This window comes from Choloepus didactylus, chromosome 3 (assembly GCF_015220235.1).
Source record: "Choloepus didactylus isolate mChoDid1 chromosome 3, mChoDid1.pri, whole genome shotgun sequence".
In the NCBI taxonomy this organism is placed as follows: Eukaryota; Metazoa; Chordata; class Mammalia; order Pilosa; family Megalonychidae; genus Choloepus; species Choloepus didactylus.
Window position 1 is genome coordinate 179132848 of NC_051309.1, and position 25240 is coordinate 179158087.

At 35.9% G+C, this 25240-nt stretch overlaps 1 protein-coding gene across 1 annotated transcript; it reads left to right on the forward strand.

Annotated features, from left to right (window-relative positions):
• Nucleotides 1-218: 218 nt before the first annotated feature.
• SMIM31 (small integral membrane protein 31) lies at nt 219-24423 on the forward strand (the record flags this gene model as incomplete). The annotated part of the gene is made up of 3 exons (XM_037829099.1): nt 219-533; nt 20413-20582; nt 24398-24423. Coding segments are annotated over exons 2-3 (174 nt in total), but the record flags the coding sequence as incomplete, so codon positions are not given.
• Between the last annotated feature and the right edge of the window lie 817 nt (nt 24424-25240).

The window sequence follows — 25240 nt, forward strand, 5'->3', positions numbered from 1 at the left end:
CTATGTGTAAAGTCCCAAGATAAAGTGGTTAGAAAGTTAATTATTTACCAAACTCTTAGTGGTTCAGCCTGGCGGTTATCGTTAAAGAACAATATAAAAATTGACCTGTGTTCAGACACGTCAACCCTCTAAACCAGCTGTCCAATCTCATGTGTGTGATGTCAGCCAAGGGACAATATTGTCCTGAGCTATTTATATATTAGTGGTATTTACAGAAGGGTGTATGATAGAAAAAGCCAACAGAATTCATTCATACCATTTCCTGTTTCCTTCTTGATTCTTCGTGTAGGAACGATACAGAAAGGTACAGATTCTCCTTGGATAAGCACTAATTTAAAGTTCCAGCTAGACCAGTAAGCCAGTTAAGGAGATGGTGTCAGAAGCTGCCTATGTTTTCATGGCCTTGTAAACTTCAGTGAAAATATTTACTAACGGACACAGACCATCCCTTCTTGAGTCCAAGATGCTGCAGACTGTTTGAATCAGACTCCTGAGCTCTTTCTCAGCCACTTTCAGAGACAGAAATGCTTCTGGTAAGTTTTTATAAATTTCCCATGTTTTCTTTGCCACAAGAAGAAATTTGTTTTTTTATTAGTCCATATTAACTAATAGTGTAATATTGCATTGCCATAGATAACATAATTTCACATATCATTCTTTCCTGGAGATTTTCTTAACTGTAAAAGAAATATGAACAATAAGGGGGCAGGGGGAATCTTTGCTTTGTGAAACAACTCCCTCTCATAATATTTTTCTTCTTCTTTGCTACGTGTGGTTTCTTTGTCCTTCTTTTTTCTTCTTTCCCCAAGTTAGAAGATAAGTGTTTTTCATTTGATTCCAAGGTGGACTTAAGCAAATTAAATTAAATCACAAGACTTCAGTTCTGGTACTTTCTTATTATTGAAAATATGGTGACATATTCTGGTGAAACCAAGAATAAATTTCAAGGGAAATATTTCTAAGGGACACTTAAATAATGATTTATTTATTTTTAATTGAGGAGTAAAAGCAGACAAATGATAACATTTCCTCTTGGGTATTTCTAAAGTCTCTTTATAACATAAATCCATTGATATAAATCTGTGGTCAGTGTTATTTTGTTCTAGATATTCAACCTGGAAATCTGAGGTAAAGTGTTATGGGATATGCCTTGAAAGTTCAATTTGAATCAGATTGATACTCGTGAGTTGCCTGTTGTGCTACATGATAAGGTATAGAAAAATCACTGGCCCCACAGGGCTCTATGCTGTTGGACAGAGAGCAGCAATTGCATTGCTAATGCTTAAAAACAAAAATCTTTGGAATTCAATATTTATAACAAATCTATACAAACACACTAAATATACTATTCTTCATGATATCTAGAAGCACAACCAAGAGTCATTTTATCTAGGACTTTAGTAACAACGTTTTTGTTCCCAAAACTTTATTATGAAAATCTTCAAACATACAGAAAAGTTGAAATAATTATACCATGAAACCCCAGTCTAGAATCTATAATTAACATTGTGTTATTTTGGCTTCATCACATACCATCCAACAATTAATCCATTAATTCACCTTCTTAATTTTTATGATATAAATTGCAGACTTCAGTATATCCTACTCCTAAACAGGAATGCAAATTGCTGATTAGAGTTCAATACTTGTTAACTTTTTTCCTTGAGGTAAAATTTATATACAGTAAAATATACCAATCTTTAGTGTACCATTCAGTGGGTTTTGATAATGCATACATCTTTATAATCCAAATCCCTATCAAGATACAGAAAATCACCATCACTCCAGATCTAGATGGTTCCCTCATTCTTCTACACTGTCAGTCCCTGTACCCATCCCCAAAACATTTTTCCTACTTCTTTATACAATATGCATGATAATGGTTTTAGTTTCATCCATGTTGTATGTATCAGTAAGTGATTCTTTTTTATTATTGAATAGTATTCTATTATGAGTACACTACAGCTTACTTTTCCATTCTCCTGTTAATGGACACTTAAGCTTTTTCCAGTTTGGGGCTATTATAAACAAAACTGCTGGAAACATTCTTTCACAAGTTCTTATACAGGTTTTCCTCTGGAGATATGTTTTCAGTTCTTCTGCACATACATAGGAGTAGAATTGTTGGGTCATACTGTAATTATAATCTTAGCTTTTTAAGACAATGTCAGAGATTTTTCCAAAGTGATTTTTCCAAAGTGTATCATTTTAACACCTTCATTGACATTGTATGAAATTCCAGTTACTCCATAACCTTGTCAGAGCTTTAAATTTTATCGATATTGGTGGCTGAGTAGTGCTACCTAATTGTGGTTTTATTTGCATTTCCTTGATGACTAATGTTGAACATTTTCCCATGGGCTTATTGATCATTTGTATATCCTCCTTTGAAGAATGTCTATTCAAATATGTGGCCCATTTTTATGTTAGATTGTTTTGTATTATTGAACTCTAGGAGTTTTTTGTAAATACACATTTTGATACATTTGTTCTTTGTCAAATACATATTTTGTAAATGTTCTCCTCCAGTATGTAGCTTGCCCATTCATTCCTTAAAGGTATATTTTGATGAGAGGTAGTTTCTAATATTGATTAAATCTGGGTCCTATCTAAAAAAGCTTTTTCTTATCCCCAAGTTTAAAGATACTCTCCTATGTTTTGTTCTAGAAGCCTGAGAATTTTAGCTTTTACATACAATTCTATACCATATTAGATTCATTTATTCTAAGTGGTATGAAGTGGGAGTTTTGGTTCATTTATTTTTGATATGAATATCTAGTGGTGTCAAGACCATTTAAAAAAAATAATTTCCTGGGTTTTTCTTAAAGCAATTTTATTTACACACCATAAAACATGTACAATTAATGGTTCTCAACAGCATCATAGAGTTGTAATTTCATCACCACAATCAATTTTAGAATATTTTCACTGCTCCAAAAATAAAAAAACCCATACCCCTTATAACTTCCTTCACTGACACTTAGCATTTGTCTGCTACTTTTTTTACAATTGATGGAAGAATATTATAATATTACTGTTAACTATAGTCCACAGTTTATAGTAGGTGTATTTTTCCCATATACCACCCTTGTAATAGTGACATGTATTTGTTCTAGTTCATGGAAGAACATTCTTATATTTGTACTATTAACCACCTTTACCATCCACAACAGGGTTCTCTGTGTTATTCAGTCCCATGTTTCATTCTCTAGCTTTCCTTCCAGTGACATGCACGTCTCTAAACTTCACCTTGCCACCACAAGCCCACAAACGATTCAACAGTGTTAATTACACTCACAAAAATGTGCTACCATCACCTCTATCCATCAGCAAACATTTACAATCAGCCTAATTAAAAATTCTGCACAAATTAAGCATCAGATCCACATTCTCTACCCTCATTGTATCTCCTGGTAACCTATATTCTAGATTTTAACTCTAGGGTTTCGCTTATAATTAGATCTTATTAGTGAGATCATACGATATTTGTCCTTTTGTGCCTGGTTTATTTAACTCAACATAATGTTCTCAAAGTTCATCCATGTTGTTGCATGCATCAGCACTTCATTCCTTCTTAAAGCTAAACAATATTCCATCATATGGATATACCACTTTTTGTTTATCCATTCATAGTTGATGGACACTTGGGTTGCTTCCATCTTTTGGCAAACTTTAAATAATGCTGCTTTGAACATTGTCGCACAAGTGTCCGTTCACATCCCTGCTTTCAGTTCTTCTGAGTATATACCTAGTAGCGGGATTGCCAGATCATTTAGCAATTCTTATTAAGCTTCCTAAGGAACTGCCAAACTGTCTTTCACAGTGGCTGTACCATTTTACATTCCCATCAGCAGTGAATGAATTTTCCTATTTCCCCACACCCTCTCCAATATTTGTAGTTTTCTGTTTGTTTAACAGTGGCCATTCTAGTAGGTATGAAATGATATCTTATTGTGGTTTTAATTTGCATTTCCCTAATAGCTAGTGGTTGAACATCTTTTCATGTCCTTTTTAGCCATTTGTATCTCCTCTTTAGAAAAATGTCTATGCCGGTTGCTGCAAAGGAGAGGCTAAGCCTCCCTATGGTTGTGCCTAAGAGCCTCCTCCCGAATGCCTCTTTATTGCTCAGATGTGGCCCTCTCTCTCTGGCTAAGCCAACTTGAAAGGTGAAATCACTGCCCTCCCCCCTACGTGGGATCAGACACCCAGGGGAGTGAATCTCCCTGGCAACGTGGAATATGACTCCCGGGGAGGAATGCAGACCTGACATCGTGGGACGGAGAACATCTTCTTGACCAAAAGGGGGATGTGAAAGGAAATGAAATAAGCTTCAGTAGCAGAGAGATTCCAAAAGGAGCCGAGAGGTCACTCTGGTGGGCACTCTTACGCACACTTTAGACAACCCTTTTTAGGTTCTAAAGAATTGGGGTAGCTGGTGGTGGATACCTGTAACTATCAAACTACAACCCAGAACCCATGAATCTCGAAGACAGTTGTATAAAAATGTAGCTTATGAGGGGTGACAATGGGATTGGGAAAGCCATAAGGACCACACTCCAGTTTGTCTAGTTTATGGATGGATGAGTAGAAAAATAGGGGAAGGAAACAAACAAACAGACAAAGGTACCCAGTGTTCTTTTTTACTTCAATTGCTCTTTTTCACTCTAATTATTATTCTTGTTATTTTTGTGTGTGTGCTAATGAAGGTGTCAGGGATTGATTTTGGTGATGAATGTACAACTATGTAATGGTACTGTGAACAATCGAAAGTACGATTTGTTTTGTATGACTGCGTGGTATGTGAATATATCTCAATAAAATGAAGATTAAAAAAAAAAAGAAAAATGTCTATGCAAATCTTTCATCCATTTTTTAATAGGGTTGTTTGTCTTTTTTTGTTGAGTTGTAGGATTTCTTTATATATTCTGGATATTAAACCCTTACCAGATATGTGGTTTCCAAATATTTTTTCCATTGAGCAGGCTGCATTTTCACCTTTATGACAAAGTCCTTTGAAGCACAAAAGTCTTCATTTTGAGGAGGTCCCATTTATCTATTTTTCTTTCATTGTCTGTGCTTTGCATGTAAAGTCTAAGAAACCACTGCCTACCACAAAATCATGAAGATGTTTCCCTACATTTTCTACTAGGAGTTTTATAGTCCTGATTCTTATATTTAGCCCTTCAATCCAGTTTGAATTAATTTTTATAAGGTGAGAGATAGTGCTCCTCTGTCATTCTTGTGGATATAGATATCCATTTCTCCCAGAACCATTTGTTGAATAGACTGTTCTGTTCTAGTTGAATGGACTTGCAGCCTTGTCAAACATGAATTGACCATAAGTGTGCAGGTCTGTTTCTGAACTTTCATTCTGTTCCATTGATCAATATGCCTGTCTTTATGCCTGTACCATTCTGTTTTTACCACTGTAGCTTTCTAATTTCCTTTAAAGTCAGGAAGTGTGAGTCTTACAACTTCTTTATTCTTTTTTCAAGATGTTTTTGGCTATCTGGGGCCCCTTACATACAAATAAACTTGACAATTAGCTTTTCCATTTCTTCAAAGTAGGCTATTGGAATTTTGATTGGGATTGTCTTGATTCTGTAAGTCGATTTGGAAAGAAATGAAATCTTAATGATATTTAGTCTTCTAATCCATGAATGCGGAATGTCTTGCCATTTATTTAGGCCTTCTTTGATTTCCGTTCACAATATTTTGTAGTTTTCTGAATATAGGTCCTTTACATCTGGTTAACTTTATTCCTAGATATTTGCTTCTTTTAGATGTTATTGTAAATGGATTTTTTTCTTGATTTCTTTCTCAGATTGCTCATTACTAGTGCATAGAACCACTACTGATGTTTGCATGTTGATCTTATATCATGCCAGTTTGCTGAACTTGTTTATTAGCTCTAGTAGCATCATTGTACATTTTTTTGGACTTACTATTACATAAGATCATGCCATCTGCAAATAGTGAAACTTTCACTTCTTCCTTTACAATTTGAATGCCTTTTATTTCTTTTTCTTGCCTAATTGCTATGGCTAGAACTTCCAGTACAATGCTGAATAACAGTGGTGACAGTGGGCATCCTTTTCCTGCTCCAGATCTTAGAGGGAAAGCTTTCATTCTTTCACAGTTGAGTATGATGTTAATTATGACTTTTTCGTATTTGCCCTTTATCACGTTGAGGAAGTTTCCTTTGATTCCTATCTTTCAATGTGTTTTTATCAAGAAAGGATACTGGATTTTGTCAAGTGCCTTTTCTTCATTGATTGAGATGATCATGTGTTTTTTCTCCTTTGATTTGTTAATGTAGTGTATTACATTAATTGATTATCTTGTGTTGAACCACACTTGCATACCTAGAATAAAACCTACTTGATCATAGTGTATAATACTTGTGATGTGCTGTTGGGTTCGATTTGCAAGTATTTTGTTGAGGATTTTTCCATTTATATTCATTGAGATGTTGGTCTGTAGTTTTTTTTTTTCTTATGGCATGTTTATATGGCTTTGATATTAGGATGATGTTGACTTCATAGAATGAGTTAGGTAGCTGTTCTGGTTTGCTAATGTTGCTGTTATGCAAAATACCAGCAATGGATTGGCTTTTATAAAAGGGGGTTTATTTGGTTACAAATTTAGAGATCTAAGGCCATAAAAGTGTCCAAACTAAGGCATCAACAAGAGGCTACCTTTACTGAAGAACGGCTGATGGTGACTGGAACATCTCTGTCAGCTGGGAATGCATGTGGCTGGTGTCAGCTGTTCCTTTGCTCCCAGGTTGCATTTCAAATAGTGTTCTCCAAAATGTCTCTGGGTCTTTCTTAGCTTGTCTGGGGGCAAACTCTGGGCTTCATCTCTTAACTTAGCATCTCCAAATGTCCTTCTGTCTGCATCCCCAACCATCTCTAAGCATCAGCAAGCATCTGGGTCTGTGTTGGCTCTTAGCTTCCCTCTTAAATATGTGAGTGTACTAATCAAGACCAACCCTGAATGGGCAGGGCCACACCTCTATGGAAATAATCTAATCAAAAGTATCACCCACAGTTGGGTGAATCACATGTCCATGGAAACACTCAATGAAAAGTTTACACCCTAATCTAAAGACTAATAAATCTGCCCCCACAAGATTGTGTTAAAGAACATGGCCTTTTTGGGGGACATAATATATCTAAACCAGCACAGTAGTGTTCCCTCCTCTTCAAGTTTTTGGAAGAGTTTTAGCAGGATTGGTATTAATTCTTTCAATGATTGGTAGAATTCACCTGTGAAGCCATCTGGTCCTGGGTTTTTGTTTGTTTAGAGGTTTTTGATGACTGATTCAATCTCTTTACTCGTGATTTGTCTGTTGAGGTTGCCTATTTCTCCTAGAGTCATTGTAGGCTGTTCATTTGTCTCTAGAAAAATTGTCCATTTCATCTAAGTTGTCTAATTTGTTGCCATACAGTTGTTCATAGTATCCTCTTATGAACTTTTTTATTTCTGTGTGTTCTGTAGTAATGTTCCCCTCTAACTTCTGATTTTATTTATTTGCATCTTTTCTCTTTTTGACTTTGTCACTCTAGCTAAGGGCTTGCCAATTTTATTGATTTTCTCAAAGAACCAAATTTTGGTTTTAATTATTCTCTCTATTGCTTTTAGTGTTAAATTTACTTTATTTCCTTCTGCTTGCTTTGGGATTAGTTTGCTGTTCTTTTTCTAGTTCCTCCAAGTGTGCAGATGGTCTTTGATTTCACCCCTTCTTCATTCTTTATGTAGGTGTTTAGGTCTATGAATTTCCCCCTCAGCCCTGCCTTCACTGCATCCTATAATTTTTGATATGTTGTTTTCTCATTTTCATTCATCTTAAAATATTTACTGATTTCTCTTGCAGTTTCTTTTCTGACTTACTGATTGTTTAAGTATGTGTTGTTTAACCTCCATGTATTTGTGAATTTTCCAGTTCTCCACCTGTTATTGATTTCCAGTTGCATTACATTATGACCATTAAGAGAAAGTGCTTTGTATAATTTCAATCTTTTTTGTATTTATTGAGACCTGTTTTGTGACCCAACATGGGGTCTGTCCTTGAGAATTACCCATGACCACTTGAGAAGAATGTATATCTTGCTGTTTGGGAGTACAATGTTCTGCATATGTCTGTTAGGTATAGTTCATTTATCAAATTATTCAAGTTCTCTGTTTTCTTATTGATGCTTGTTCTAGATGTTCTATCTATTGATGTGAGTGGTGTATTGAAGTCTCCCACTGCTATTATAGAGACATCTGTTACTCCCTTCAGTTTTGCCCATATTTGCCCCATGTATTTTGGGGCATCCTGGTTAGGCATATAAATATTTATGATTCTTATTTCTTCTTGGTGGCTTGCCCCTTTTATTAATATAAAAGGTACTTTTTTGTGTCTTACAAAATTTGTGCATTTAAAGTCTATTTTCTCTGATATTAGTATAGCTACCACAGCTCTTTTTTGGTTACTGTTTGTGTGGGATATCTTTTTCCAGCCTTTCACTTTCAACCTCTTTGAATCCTTGGGCCTAAGGTGAGTCTCTTGTAAACAGCATATGGATGGACTATACTTTCTTATCCATTCTGCCAATCTGTGTCTTTTGATTGGGGAGTTTAATCCATTAACATTCAATGTTATTATTGTGAAGATGGTACCTACTTCAACCATTTTATCCATTGGCTGTTATATGTCATATCTTGCTTTTGTCTCTCTTTTCACCCTTTTAGTTACCCTTACTGATAATCTTCATTTCTACTCTCTCCTCCAAGCCTCTCTCTCCTGTCATATCTTTTCAGCCTGCAGAACTCCCTTTAGTATTTCTTGTAGGGCAAGTCTCTTGTTAACTAACTCTCTCAGCTTCTACTTATCTGTGAACCTTTTAAGTTTTCTCTCTCTTTTTTTTTGAAGGATAGTTTTACCAGATAAAGAATTTTTGACTGACAGTTTTTCTCTTTCAGTATCTTAAATATATCACACAACTGCCTTCTTGCCTTCATGGTTTATGATGAGAAATCAGCTCTTAATCTTACTGAGTGTCCCTTTTATGTGATGGATCACTTTTTTCTCACTGCTTTTAGAAGTCTCTCATTATCTTTGGCAGTTGTCTGTTTGATTAGTATGTATCTTGGAGTAGGTCTATTTGCATTTATTCTGTTTGGCATATGTTGTGCATCATCAATATGGATATTTTTGTCTTTCATAAGAGTTGGGAAGTTTTTGGCCATTATTTCCTCAAATTTTCTTTCTGCCCCTTTTCTCTGCTTTTCTTCTTCTGGAACACCCATGACACATATGCTTTTGCACTTTGTACTGTCATTCAATTCCCTGATTCACTGCTCAATTTCTTTCCATTATTTTTTCTATCTTTTGTCTTTTCAATTTCAGATATCATATCTTCTTTATCTGATCTTTCACTGATTCTTTATTCTGCCTGTTCAAACCTGCTGTTGTATACCTCTAGTATATATTGTTCTACATGTATTAAATGACATTTACTTGTTGGAACCAGCAAATGTATCATGACTAGTGAGGTATATATGGGTAACTGTTTCTAGAATTATTACCTAAGAAAGTACACAGGCATGGATAAAATGTAACACAGAAATGATGGGAAATGGGCAATGCTTCAGCATACAATTGTATATCAGCACCTTAAAGCATACAGTCTCCTTTTTAAGTACACTTCTTCACAGACATGACACAAAACATTTTAAAATCCAAATCTAAAGTTAAACAATCCAAAATTCTGAAAATGAACGGCAACTTAGTGGTTAAAATTTGAATAATGGCAACAGTTGGGAGGCTTGCAATCAGTCATCTTAATACCTACTAAGTATTAAGCTTAAATAATATATATTCTGGTTTCACTTCAAGAACAGCCCAAGTTTGTTAAGTTTCAGTCTTTCTGGACAATACTGGTAGGTAATACTTAAACTGACAATTCTCTTTTAAAATTAGGGTTGGTTCTTGCCACTACTGAAGAAGAGCTATAGTATAAATCTCTCAGTGCTTTAATCTAGCTCTTCAGTACACTTGAGATCTAGAAAGCCATATATATATATATATATAAATATATATAAATTCAAAGGAGCATGTCAGTTAAAGAAAAATACAACTGCACATGCAAAATTAGCATTAATCCTCCTTATTCTCCTAACTTAAAGAAAAGTTCATAGTTGTCAAGAATTAACAAAATCCATCTCTAGAATTCAAAATAGTGCCATATTTCTCTTCGTTCTATTATACAAAGAATTAGTGTAGTCATGATCCCCACAAACCCAAGTTCAAGAGTGCTGCATTTCCAATAACAGGAAAGTAATGGTAGCCAGCTTTCAGAATAATACTATAGGAAATCTAGCTCACAGTCCACAGAAGATAAAGCTGCTCCTGAAGTTATGCCACTCTATGTAAGACACAGAACCTTCACTATGTAATCAGTTAACAAACTCAGAACTTTCTCATTATCCTCCTTCATAGCATGGAGAATTTTTGTTAATATTTGAAGATCTTCAACAGATGGTGGTCCATTTTTTTTTATCTCATAAGGAATGACTGTTTTTAAGTACTATTTCTCTCCACCTGAATTTTCAAAGGTGTGGTAAAGGCCCTTTTGAAGGACATTTGAGATCCCTTCCATGCTGAAGCATGTGCTGGGCATATGACTTCTCTTGGTCTTGCCTTTCTGAGAGCTGCCAGTTTTGAGCTTCTTTTTCCTTTTGGCCACTTCTTTGTGCTCTTTCTGTTTGTTTAGCACTTCAATAAGAACAGAAATAAAGCTGTTTTTCACTTCCTTTTCAAACTTGAGTTCATCTTGCAGGGCCAACTGCTGTACCTACTCTTCAGAGTATTCCTTATTAGTGATCTCAGTTTCTTTCAGGCAGAGAGAACACCTGTTCAGAGACCATAATGTGGAAGCCAGTATACCTAGAGTGGACTGAGTGAGAGGAGATGGAGGAGAAGAGAAATTCAGAGACGTAATGGGGGCCAGACCATATAGAGTCTCGGAATAGACTGGTATAAAGGTGCTGGTTTTTATCCTGAGTGAAATGTGGAGCTATAGTAGGGCTTTGAGCAGATAAATGATGTAATATGACTCACATTTTTAAAATTCTGTCTTAAAAATACACTGAAGGGAAGCAAAGATAGAAACTGAGATATCAGTTAGGAAGCTATCACATTAAACCTTGTGACAGAAAATAGTGCCTCAAATTAGAGTTGAACATAAGTTGAAGATAGAGTCAACAGGATTTCTTGATGAAAGAGATTTAAAGTCAAAGGAAAGAAAGAAGTCAAGGATGACTTCAAAATTTTGCCCTGAGCAATGGGAAGGATGGAGCTCCTGTCAAATGAAAAGGCAAAGACTATGGGTAGAGATGTTGGGGTAGAAGGAAGATAAAGCAGGAATTACATATTGAACATAAGTTTGAGAAATGATGTATGAAAATCCAAGGATGCATGTTATCAGTGTCTAATGAAATGTCTGAAGCTCCTTTCAACTTACAAATATTATTACATATTTTCTCAAAATGTAGGTGCCCATTTATGATGAATTTTTTATTACTATTCTATGCCAAAGGGTTAATGTGCCTTGGTTATTTTTCTGCCCATTGTCATACCTGCCATAATTTCAAAATCATGATTTAAATGCCAACTCTTCATAAAGGAAAAAAAATCAGTAATTGAGCTTCAAGGCTGTAGTATATCAGGGAAATATCCTTATAACTATTAACACTATAAAGAATCAAACTAACAATTTCATTTTTTGAGTTCCGTATAACAAATTGAGTAGTTTTCTTGAATTTACTTCCAGTCTGCGCATAATCATTTTACCTCTATTATTAAGCCATAATCATCATCATAAAAAATTATTTCTAAACCTCTCTGGAAACTTAGCAAGGTATATTAGTCAGGGTTCTCCAGAGAAACAGAACCAACAGGAGATAGAAAGATAGGTAGAAAGATAGATAGATAGATAGACAGATATTTACTATCAGGAACTGGCTCATATGACCATGGAGGCTGGTGAAGCTGAGCTCTGTAGGGAAAGCCTTAAGCTGGAAACTCTGATAAAGGTTATGTTGAAGTTCTTAGGCCATATTTTCCAGGGGAAGCTCACTTGCTGGAAATATTATAACTTTTAGACTTTTTCCCAAGGGCTTTGAAAACAAGGGGAGGGGCTGCAGTCTCTCATAGACTTTTTTTCAGCCTATAGTTTTCTGATATAGTAGGCTATAAGAATTCAAAATACAAAAAAAAGCAGTAAGTTTAATTTTAAATTACCCTTTAGAAGACCCTGAAAGTGACATGAAATTCAACAAATACATCAGAAGGAAGAGAATAACCTCTTTTAAAATAAATATGTAGCTAAAATCTGAGAATTTTTAAAGATTGACCAAAATAGGGACTCAGATTTAAGTTAAAGGAGCTATGTTATTTTAAAGAACAGATCTGCAAAGATAAATTAAACTTAAGACTTTCTAGTACAAGAAGGCGGATGAGTCTCAATGGCTATATTTATTGAGCAACCTCCAAATTCAGGCACTGTTCAGGTTCTTTATTTCATATGATCCTACATAAACTCCAAAAAGTGGGCTCCTCAACTTGTAGATGAAGCAAATCCAATAATTACACTATATTTGGACTTGCTATTATGGAACAGATAATCATGTTCCAGTCAATATTTTCAACAATGATTTAAATGAAAGCATAGAGGACTTGCTCATTAAACTTGTGGATGACATAAAGCTCAATGAAATTGCAAATAGATGGGATGATAAGAGAAGGATCCAAAAAGGTCTTAGACAGGATAGATGGGCTCAATCTAATAATATGAAATGTAGTGGGTATAAATGTTTAGGGCCAAGCAATCAACTATAAAAGCATGGCATGCAAGAACTACCATTTGGCAATTTGACAAGAATGCATATGAAAAAGAAGTAGGAGGTTTAGTCTGACGACAGTAGAGTGAGGCCTGACTGACAACCAGTCTATTAACAGAAACAGAATAGCTAGAATGCAATGTGTGCTGCCATGGCTCTACTGGGCCTTAGCAAACCTAATCGGAAAAATTGCCTTCAGTTCGGGCACTCCACTTTAGAAGAATCTGAAGGCAAAAGTCTGAAATCATAGGGAGAAGGGATGCAGAACTATGTCAAATGAGGAATGTTTCTTTAGACAAAAGAAAGGAAGCCAGGAGACTCTTGAGAAACTCACTGTCTTCAAATATTTGAAGCACCCTCATAAAAGAGGAAATTACTAGTTCTGCACCCAGGAACTGAAGGGTAATGGGGACAAGGAGAGGAATTTCAGCTCTCTTAAAAGAGTTTTCTAGCAATCAGAGTTCAGCAGAGATTAAATGGGTGCCTTCCAAAGGTAGTGAGTCCTCTGTCACTAGAGAATTCAAGCCTAGGCTGGATATCTAAGTGAAAAAAATAATAATATAGGGAGAATTCAGTAGCTGCATAGTATTTGGACAAGGTGATATTTAAGTTCCTTTCTAAACCTGAAATTTGATTTTAGGGGAAAATTCTCAGGGAGGAGATGGCTTTTTAGCAGAGTTTGAAGAGGAGAAAGTTTGAGATATGGAGTCATCCAGTAAAAAGAAAGGGGCAATAAGATACATAATTCAAAGATTGAGAAAAAGCAATTGGCATATTTCAAGGTTAAAACAGAAGCAATAGTGACAGAAACTGGGGACATTTCATTTGTTATTCAGCAAGTACAATTTGCCAAGCACTTGGTGACCAGGATAACCAAGAAAAGAGTATCTCACTTATATGAGCTTATACGTGAATAGATAACCCAGGAACAAATATGCAGAGACTAGTGAGGGGTGGTGGCGCTATTTTAGAAATGGAAAGAATTATAGCACAAGGCCTTGTTTCGTAGCTGATATGCACACAACAACAGAAGCATTCATACAACCATCCACAATCCTACAAACACAGCAGAAAGAAGTGCTACAGGCTTCAGACCATTTAAATAAGGTTACGCATTCCACGCAGCATGTAAGTCTTGTTCAGAATTTTTAAGTAATAAGAGAATGATTACTTTGTCTCAGAAAATAAAAAGGGGACGGGGGGTTGAAGAAATCCAGCAGGCAAGGGAGACGGCGTGCACATTGGGTAAGTGGCCAGAGACACTGCTTTAAAATGAGACCATATCAGTAAATATGATAACTTTTAGACTTTTTCCCAAGGCCTTTGAAAACAAGGGGAGGGACTGCAGACTCTCAGAGAACTTTTTTCAGCCTATAGTTTTCTGATGTAGTAGGCTGTAAGAATTCAAAATACAAAAGAATTCCTTGGTGCCCAGAAAAGTTTACTTACTGCAAATGAGCCCTTTCGTTTGACTCTAGCAGGGCTTTCTTTGGATTAAGGCAATCATTCTACCTAGTCTCTTTTGGCTCTAAGCTCATATACACAGCATTTCGATTAGGAAGAAGATTCAACAAAAAGAGAATGTTCCCCGTAGTCCCCAAACAATCATAATAGCACTCAAGGGTACCTCGACAGAATAAATGAATAAGGCACAAAAAGAGCAGCAAGCATGCTATGCAACCACGAGAGAGAGGAATAAAGCAACAAGGAAGAAACACATCTCCCCCATGTGGACAAAGCAAGAAAAACCCACTTTATTGAAAACTTGAACAATTTTCAAAGCATACTTCTTAACCTCTGAGTGGGATTTTCTCTAAGTGTTTAATGCCACTGAGATTTCTGATTACACCTTCAAGCTACATTTACCATCCACAGCTATGAAATTCTGATCTTCACATCAAATTGCTTGTTTAATGTGCTGCTTTCATCCACTCATTTATTCATTTACATTCATTCAACAAATCTTTATTGAAATTTTTGCTACATACTGGTCAATTTTCTGAGTCCTACAGACACAGAGGGAAGCAAAAGAGACTACTTTCAAGGAGATTGATTTCAAAGGGGAGACAAACAAAAAACACAATGTAATAGATAATAAGAACTGTGAAGAAAATGAGACAAGGCAATGAAGGAGCACTCAAACCCCGGTTTAGATTGGAGGTGAAGAAAGTTCTCTCTGGAGGTGATATACGAACTGAAGAATGCATGACACACAGGAACCAAACCAAGGAAACGTGGAGGGAGAGTTCCAGGCTGGGAGAAGGACCAGTGTGAGGGCCTAGGTCAGCATGTTGGAGCATATAAAATATCCCAGGTGCAACAGAGAGGAGATGGGCACAGCTGTCACAGGGCCTTGAGAGAAGGGTTGGGAGTCTGGATTTCATTCCAAGAGTGACGGGAAGCCATTTGTGAGTTTAAACAGAAGAGCGGCATTTATAAAGATCGTTCTCCCTGCTGAAGGACAGCAGGACTGACGGGTTGGGGGCATTAATCTAACGACCAATTTCCTGGCCAAAATTGAGAAGATAATGTCTGAGTTAATCGGTGTCCTGAAATCATCTAAGTAACAATGACAAACTCAAGGCAACCATACTTTAGTTATTAGTAAATGACTGTAACTTAAATAAGCCAAGATAAACTTTCATATTGTATCATATTATATATATGATACGAATATGAAAATAGGTATAAAATTTATTTTTAGTCTATAAAAATGAAAATGATTTATGTAGAGTCTGCTATTAAGTAATAATAGCTACTAAGTAATAGTCTTGTGCTTTGAGAAGCTGTAGGGCACAAGTGAGCCATTTAAGCATCAAGTAAACTGAGATGGAGAAAAGTGTCCAGAGATCAGACTACAGGTATACACAGCCCAGGAAGAAATGTGGATTGTGCAAACAATCGTGTTTCAGATGTTCTCACAAGAATACTCTAGGGTGGGGATGGTTCAGGTAACATCAGAAGCATCACCTTTGCCTGTAGACAATAAAAATTTTGACTGGTTTTGAGACCCAGAAGATGGCCACGGGATCACCTTCCTGGAATCAAGAGCATGGTGGTGGAGAGCTCCTGGCAAAGGGCTCTTTTTCTTTTTTTTTTTTGAGGGAAATAAAATAAAATTATTTATTTGTAACAAAGGAAAGTATGTCTTTTGGAAGATGGCATGATTGTTTAGGAAGAAACACAGTCTGCAAAAATCTAGAATAAGTGAAAATAACAATGTCACAGTGTGTAAGGTAAACTTACAGAATTCAATCATATTTCTGTATACTAGCAGTAAAAAATTGTAAGTTGAAATATAATTATAACAGAATAAAACCAAAAATACATGAAATATTTACATATAAACTAACCAAATATAAGCAAGATCTGCATAATGAAAACTGAATTACACTGATGAAAGAAATCAAAGGAAATAAATGGAGAGCTATATCCTGCTCGTGGGTTGGATGACACAATGTTGTTAAGATGTGGAACTGATCTATAGTTGGCAAAGGGCTCTTTGCACTACACACTTAATAGAGAGATAATCAAGTTCCATGTTCAATAGTCATAGATGTCCAACAATATATTATCCTGCTATGTCTTTTCACCCAACTTTCAATTTTTACTGAAAATCCGAAGATCATTACATTAGTTTGTGTCCATAATCCCTAGATTGACAGCATCTTATGATGATACTAGAAATAGGTTGCCACATATAATCTATGTGGTCAGAAAACAATAATGCTGCTGCATTCCAGAAACAGCTACCTTAAAATCCATGGATATCCTAAGGATAGTATGAAACTGGAGAATATAGGAAACTGTTTTGCTTAGGTGTGTGGTACCAAATACATGTAATAAATCATCATTAGAGTGTTTGGATAATTCTTGCTTATTTCTTTCTCCAATCTACTGCACTTTGACACCACTAGATGGCTCTATTTTTTTAATTTTTTGCTTTTGCTTTGCTTTGTTTTTCATGAGGAAGTATTCATAGAATATTAGCAATAAAAATGAATTTTCTTTCTCTGTGCAACACAAGACTATGAGTTTCCTGTTGTAAACCAGTGGGCAATGCTAAAATAGATAAAATTAACATTAAAAATAAAATAAGAAGGATGTTTATTTCTATTAAAATAAGATATATAATCATTATAGAAAATTCATAAATACAAGTAAGCAAAAAAGAAGAAAGTGAAAAGCTCCACAACACACACCTCTTGGACAGGATTTCTATTCCCACTATATATAGCATTCCAATCAACTGTTATGTATAATTATATTTTTAAGTGGAGGTAACTTTGTAACTTTTTCATGTAACAATATTTACCTCAATGAAACAATTTATAAAATAACACTTGATCATTCCATGCCATTGCTCAGAAAACTACCCCAACTATTATAAGTAACACTCTGATGAAATAATTTGTAAGAAATATTCGTGCCCATCCAAGATTATTTCCTACAGAAAAATATTTTCATAGTGTTTGGGTGAGGAGGACTTTTCTGAATAACACAAAAATCCAGGACCATAAATAAAAAAGACTGATAAATTTAACTACATAATAATAACTTTTAAAATTTGAATCACAAAATACATCATAAACAAAAATCAAAGGTGAGATAGGTTGAAGACAAAAGATGACATACATATGTATGTGCATGTGCATGTGTGTGTGTGTAGCAATTAAACATTAACTCCTATTACCCCCACCACAGCCCCTGGTGACCTATATTCTAGTTTCTGACTATGAATTTGGTTATTCTAATTATTTCATATCCACGAGATCATACAATATTTGTTCTTTTGTGTCTGGCTTGTTTCACGCAACATGATGTCTTGAAGTTTCATCCATGCTGTCACATGTATCAGAAAATCATTCCTTTTTTGTGACGGAATAATATTCCATTGAAGCATATACCACATATTGTTTATCTATTCATCTGTAGATGGACACTTGGGTTGTTCTCATCTTTTAGAAATTTGTGAATATTGCCAATATAAACATTGGTATGCAAATAGCTGTTTGAGTCCCTGCTTTCAGTTCTTTTGGATATGCACCTAGAAGTGGGATCGTGGGATATGGCAATTCTATAGTTAACTTTTTAAGCAACCACCAAACTGTGTTCCACAATGGCTGCACCTGTTCGTATTCCTTCAGTGAATGAATATTCCTATTTCTCTACATTCCCTCCAATACTGGTTATCTTCTTCTTCTTCTTTTTTTTTCTTCTTTTTTTTTTTTTTTTTTTAGTAGTAGTCATCTAGTGGATGTAAATGATATCTCACTGTGTTTTTGATTTGCACTTCCCTAATTGTTATTGATGTTGACGTATTTTCATGTGCTTACTGGCCATTTGTATATCTTCTTTGAGGAAATGTCTATTCAAATCTTTTGCCCATTTAAAAAAGTTTTTTTTTCTTTTCATTGTTGAGCTGTAGGATTTCTTTATATATTCTGGATACTAAGATCTTATCAGACATGTAGTTTCCAAATACTTTCTCCCATTCTATAGGTTGTCTTTACTTTCATGATGAAAAACTTTGATGCATAAAAAGTTTTTAATTTTGAAAAGTCCTATTTATCTACTTTTTTATTTTGTTGCTTGTCCTTTGGATGTAAAGTCAGATAAACCATTGCTTAACACAAGGTCCTAAAGTTGTGTCCCTATGTATTCTTCCAGGAGTTTTATAGTTTGGGTTTTTATAATAGGTCTTTGATCCACTTTGGGTTAATTTTTGTATGTGGTGTGACATAAGGGTCTGTCTTCATTCTTTTGCAGGTGGATGTCTAGTTTTCCCAGCACCTGTTGTTGAAGAGACTGTTCTTTCCTCCATTGAGTGGACCTGACACCCTTGTCAAAATTAATTGGCTGTAGATATGAGGGTTGATTTCTGAATTCTCAATTCATTTCCATTGGTCCATATGTTTGTTCTTGTGCCAGTAACATGCTGTTTTGATTACTGCAGCTTTGTAATTAGTTTTTTTAATGCAATTTTACTGAGATGTATTCACATAATATACAATATTCCAAAGTGTTCAATCAGTTGTTTCTATGTAATTAGTTTTAGATTTGGGAAATGTGAATCTTCCAACTTTTTCTTCTTTTTTTAAGATGGTTTTGGTTATTCAGGGCCCCTTACCCTTCCATATAATTTTGGTGATTGACTTTTCCATTTCTGCAAAGAAGGCTGTTGGAATTCTGGTTGGGATCGCACTGAATATGTAAATCACTTTAGGTAGACTTGACATCTTAACAAAATTTAGTCTTCTAATCCATGAATACAGAACATCCTTTCATCTATTTAGGTCTTTCTTTGCTTTCTTTTAGCAATGTTTTGTAGGTTTCCATGTATAGGTCCTTTATATCCTTGATGAAATTGATTCTGAGATATTTATTTAGATGCTATTGTAAATGGAAACTTTTCTTGATTTCCTTTTCATATTGTTCATTGTAGGTGTATAAAAACACTACTGGTATTTGTCTGTTTTTCTTGTACCCCACCACTTTGCTGAATTCATTTATTCACTCTGGTAGCTTTGTTATGGATTTTGCAGGATGTCTAGGAAAATTTTGGAAGGAATAATATTTCCGAATTTTATAGATCCAGCAATTCTAAATACAAAGCTCACAAGCTTTACTTTTGGGGATCTGAAATTGGAAGTTCTCAGAGTTAAATTGTTGATATATTATCTTTGTTTGGGTTTGATACAACTACTCTGAGGTCTGTGGGTTTTTGCACTAAAAACTGTTGAATATTTACCGTCTAGTTAGCAGACGCAAGATAACTTCAGGCATATGAAACAGAGATTTTACCCTGCAGCTAGTTTCCTAGGCTGCTTAAAGCAGATACCATGAAATGGGTTAGCTTAAACAATGGGTGTTTATTAGCTTACAGTTTGAGACCAGAAAAATATCTAAATCAAGGCATCAAGACAATGCTTTATTCCTGAAGACTGGCTGCCAGTGATCCTTGGCTACTCTGCCACGTGGCAAGGTGCATGGCAGGGTCTGCTGTCTCTCCCTTTTCTTCCAGGTTTTGTTGCTTTCAATGTCTTGCTTCAGTGGCTTTCTCTTTTTGTCTGAATTCATTCCATTTGTAAAGGACTTCAGTAAGAGGATTAAGACCCATTCTGATAAGGTGGTTCACACCTTAACTGAAGTAGCCTCATCAAAATGTCCTACTTATAAGGGGCTTACACCCACAGGAATGGATTAGAGTTAAGAACATGTTTTTACTGGGTTACATACAGCTTCAGACCATCACAGGTGCGTAAACATACATTGGCTCTGCTATTCAGTCTTCCATGTTCTCATTCAATCTACATAGTGAAGGTGTTAAGATCAATTATGCCAAATTTCAAAAAATGAGACTATGCTCCACTTTTGCCGGTGCGAAATGCATTGCTCCAAGTGTACAGAAGTATCTTAACAAGTTCTAATAAATATCATATGTGTTTGATTCTAAAATAGGTAAGTGTTAAACAAACTCTGTACTAGACTGTATCAGCCAATGTTTGTTTTATATTGTAGGTGAAGAAGTTTTTGATGGTTCATGGAGCTTCCATTCACCAACCTGGAAATGGCGTTCATTTTATTGGCTTTTGTTATCTTTTCATTATTCACTCTGGCTTCCATCTACACTAACCCAGATGAGAAGAATGAAGGTAAAAAAAAAAAAAAAAAAAAAAAAAAAAAAGCAAGTTGTTCAGCTTTACTCTCTATCTCCTTTCCCCTCCTAAACAGCTTTTTGTATTGTTTGGTTTCATTTCTGTTCTGTATGTTTGCATGCATGTGTGCATGTGTGTGTGTTTGTGTGATGGCGGGGCAGGGCAGCTATTGACTTATTAAATAGCTTGAAATATCTACTGTGTCCATTTACCACTATTCATCCAGAAAGTTTTGGAGGTTGAAGAAGTCATTTACATAACTGCAAATCCCAGAATCTGCCAGGTTTTATGTCCTGAATCTAATATATATATATAATAGATTTACTTTTACCATTTCACCATACCCCCACTCCTATCACCAATCAGAAATCTTAAATGCAAAAATAGCCCAATGTTACAAAAAAAACTTTCAAAGGCATTTTTTTCACAAGCTAAAAGCAAATTCTCAGGAAACAAACTCCTTTATATTTTATATGGTGGTGTGTGTTTCCATTCAACTATAAATACAAAGAAAAATGATTAGAACCTTTTAAAATGGGTTCTTGTCAAAGCCTGAACATTTGAAAAATATGTGGGGGTATTTTTAAAACTCCAAGACCACATGTTTTGCTTATTGCCAATAATAACAATTGTTAACATTAGAAGTATATAATTTAAAGATTTGTGCTTGATATTTCACTGTAGTTCAGGGCCCACCAATTTTCATACAAAATTTATGATAATCAAGAGAGCAATACATTTTCAAGGCCAAAAATTTGTGTGTGTGTGTGTGTGTGTGTGTAAATAAGTAAGCATATGCCAAGAAAATTATACATGTTAATGGAGGATAAGACAAAATTATGAAAAGCAAATTGTGTTTCTTAGCTTTCCCTTCCCCATCTGGTCTTGGCAATAAAAGAAGTGCTGTCTATGAAATAGAATATTTTCTGTCTTGTAAATATATAACACTTACAGAACTGGAAAACAAAAAGCCTCAGTAAATAGACATTGAAATTCATGCTGACATGCAAATTGAGAAACATAATTTGAGCCCATAAAGTCTTTTTCCTGCCCCACATATTGTTTGGATTGCATTAGTTTGAAATGGGTTTGGCTGTGAGAAAGAGTGAAACTCAAAAGAACAATGACTTTAACAAGATAATAATGCATTTCTCTCACATGGAAGGAAGTCTGGAGGAGTGAGTCCAAGGCTAGTGTGGCATTCCATGATATCTTGGACCCAGGCTACACTGACTGATTTTCTGCCATCTTCAACCTGTAACTTTCATATAATGGGACAATATGGCTGATCCATCTCTTGCTATCATTTACATAGAAGGGCACACCAGTTTATCTTTAAGGGTACTTCCAGAAGTTGCACATGCCATTTCTCTTTGGCCAGAATTTAGTCCATGGCCACATCCAAAGGGAAAGTGGGAAATGTCATTTTTATTATGGAAGGCCATGTGACCAGATAAAATTTTGGCTTTGTGTTCCTAAAAGAAGAAGGGTACAACCAGCAGTGCCTGCCAGAAATGTACACTACCAACCATGCAATCATTGTTGGACTACAAGAGAATATTTGAACTAGAAGGAATAGTGAGAAAGCATCTAATCTACTAATTCGTAATCAGAGATGAGATCAGAAAGACATATAATGCCTCAGGCCCATCACAGATCTAATGAATATGCATTTTGCAAAGTAACACATGGTCATGTGCCTTTAAACAGGTTCCCTGCATTATTCTGTCATGTATCCCAGGTTAAGCAGCACTGAATCTAACTATGCATATTTCAGATACGACAACAGAGACCTGAGAAAGCCTAGTGGTTTTCTCAGGAGTTTAAGTAATTAGTAGAAGAGACAAAACTAGAACCCAGTACCCCAACTCTAACATTACTGCTGTATGTTCTACATCTCGTTGGCCCCCTAATCCATGAGAATTATGGGCCAAAGGATTAGACCAGTCATAGGAACATACCTGTTCTTTAATTATGTTTAATGTTCATATTTCATTCATCATAAATTGGTTCTCCTCCAGCTCTATTCCTTCTATATATACCGTTCATTTTCCAGCTAAAGCACCTCCAATTGAATACTATCGTATCAGCAGGTTAAATCACCGACAGAACTGGGACTAGCTGCTAGGAGTCCCATCAAAACACACCTTTAGCTTAGCATTTCTTCTCCTTACGACTATCAGGTCAGACATAAGCACAATTTCACATGAGATTACAAAAGGTGTAGACATTCAAAAATATGATAAGACCTATGAGCACAATTCCTTTCTCAGTGCCAGTAGAGAATGCAGAAGTCTCTATAGAAATATACATGAAAGATTCAGATTAATTTAACATGCATTTATGGAAAATTTAATGGGATCAAGTTGTGAGTAATGAAGGATCCACAGATGAATAGGACTCAGTTCTTACCCTCAGGGAACTACCAGTCTAATGGGGGATTCCACTGTGTAGCAGCAGAGTTCAGTAAATGGTCTACCAGAGGTTCTTCCTAAGGATAATGGAGTCAGAATGGGAAGATCTCAATGGGCACTGAGAAGAGCTTCACAGAAGTGGTGGCCATCTTTCCTTGGTGCAATTGAATATTGGCAGATTAGGATGGGGTGTGTGGAGTGGATCCTAAATAAGAGAACAGCTTAAGGAAATTAGCAAACTGGAAAATTAAGTCTTCATATATATATATGTTATGGAAAATCGACTATAATTTAAAATGTACTTAAGTCCAATGAAAATGTACCTAAGTCCAGTATTCTGAACCGATCATTGACCAGAATATTCTCAATCCTTTCAGAGGCCATGAGAGGAACTGAGGATTTTAATGGTACCACCCTTAAACCTAGGAGATAGTGGCCCCTGTTCACGATCTCCTACTTTATAGCAGCCTTCTCAAACTTTAATACCACATAAATTACCTAGGAATTTTCTGGAAAAATAGACTATAAATTAGTAGGTCTGGGTGTGGCCTGAGGTTCTGCATTTCTAACAGGGTTCCAGGTGATGACATGCACCAGAGGGTGAGACAAGACACTCGATAGCCGAGGTCATCGGTGTGCAGGAGGTTAGGTGGGAGCTTGGATATGTGACTTGGGTGTCCACGTTCCTGCAAGCAAGGCCTCTCAGGGTACAGGACAGAAACAGAGCTAGCAAAGGAAGGGGCTGCAGACCTCTGCTATATACCCTTGCCTTAGGTCCCACAAATGTTAGGAGTGGGTAGATTTAAATTTAACAAAATGTTTATTTGTTTTAAAGTGTTAACAGCCATTCTTCAATAATCAGAAATTTAATGGCAGTATTGCAAGATCTCTGCAATTCTTAATAGCTTATAAATCCAGTATCTCATTTCTAATTAACATTTTTGAAGCTCTTAGTCTATGACTGTATGTAAAGAATCAGTTAAGATAATTTTCTTTGTTAAAAGAAGGTGTAAGTTATGCCAAAACACTGAGATATGAAAAAATTTATCTGTTGATAAACTGAACAAGAACCCACATTTATGTTCCAATTACCATAAGGAGTCTCTGGAGAAATGTTTTCACACTGTTAATATGATAATATCTTCACTGAAAGGAAACTGCTGCAATTTTGATCCCCAGCCAAATTTACTTAGATCACCTATTTTTGACCTTTCAGAGGTGTTCAAGAATGTTGCTTTTCTTTGAGATCATACAATATGTTTTTTTTTTATCTTCATTTTATTGAGATATATTCACATACTACGCAGTCATACAAAACAAATCGTACTTTCGATTGTTTACAGTACCATTACATAGTTGTACATTCATCACCTAAATCAATCCCTGACACCTTCATTAGCACACACACAAAAATAACAAGAATAATAATTAGAGTGAAAAAGAGCAATTGCAGTAAAAAAGAACACTGGGTACCTTTGTCTGTTTGTTTCCTTCCCCTATTTTTCTACTCATCCAACCATAAACTAGACAAAGTGGAGTGTGGTCCTTATGGCTTTCCCAATCCCATTGTCACCCCTCATAAGCTACATTTTTATACCACTGTCTTCGAGATTCATGGGTTCTGGGTTGTAGTTTGATGGTTTCAGGTATCCACCACCAGCTACCCCAATTCTTTAGAACCTAAAAAGGGTTGTCTAAAGTGTGCGTAAGAGTGCCCACCAGAGTGACCTCTCGGCTCCTTTTGGAATCTCTCTGCCACTGAAGCTTATTTCATTTCCTTTCACATCCCCCTTCTGGTCAAGAAGATGTTCTCCGTCCCACGATGCCGGGTCTACATTTCTCCCCGGGAGTCATATTCCACGTTGCCAGGGAGATTCACTCCCCTGGGTGTCTGATCCCACGTAGGGGGGAGGGCAGTGATTTCACCTTTCAAGTTGGCTTAGGCAGAGAGAGAGGGCCACATCTGAGCAACAAAGAGGCATTCGGGAGGAGGCTCTTAGGCACAACCATAGGGAGGCCTAGCCTCTCCTTTGCAGCAACTGTCTTCCCAAGGGTAAAACTTATGGTAGAGGGCTCAACCCATCAAACCACCAGTCCCCTATGTCTGTGGTCATGTTAGCAACCATGGAGGTGGGGTAGGTGAATACCCCTGCATTCTCCACATGCTCCTCAAGGGGGCACTACATCTTTTTTTTCCTTGTTTTTCTTTTTTTTTTTTTTTTTAACTTTCCCTTCTTTTTTAAATCAACTGTATGAAAAAAAAGTTAAAAAGAAAAC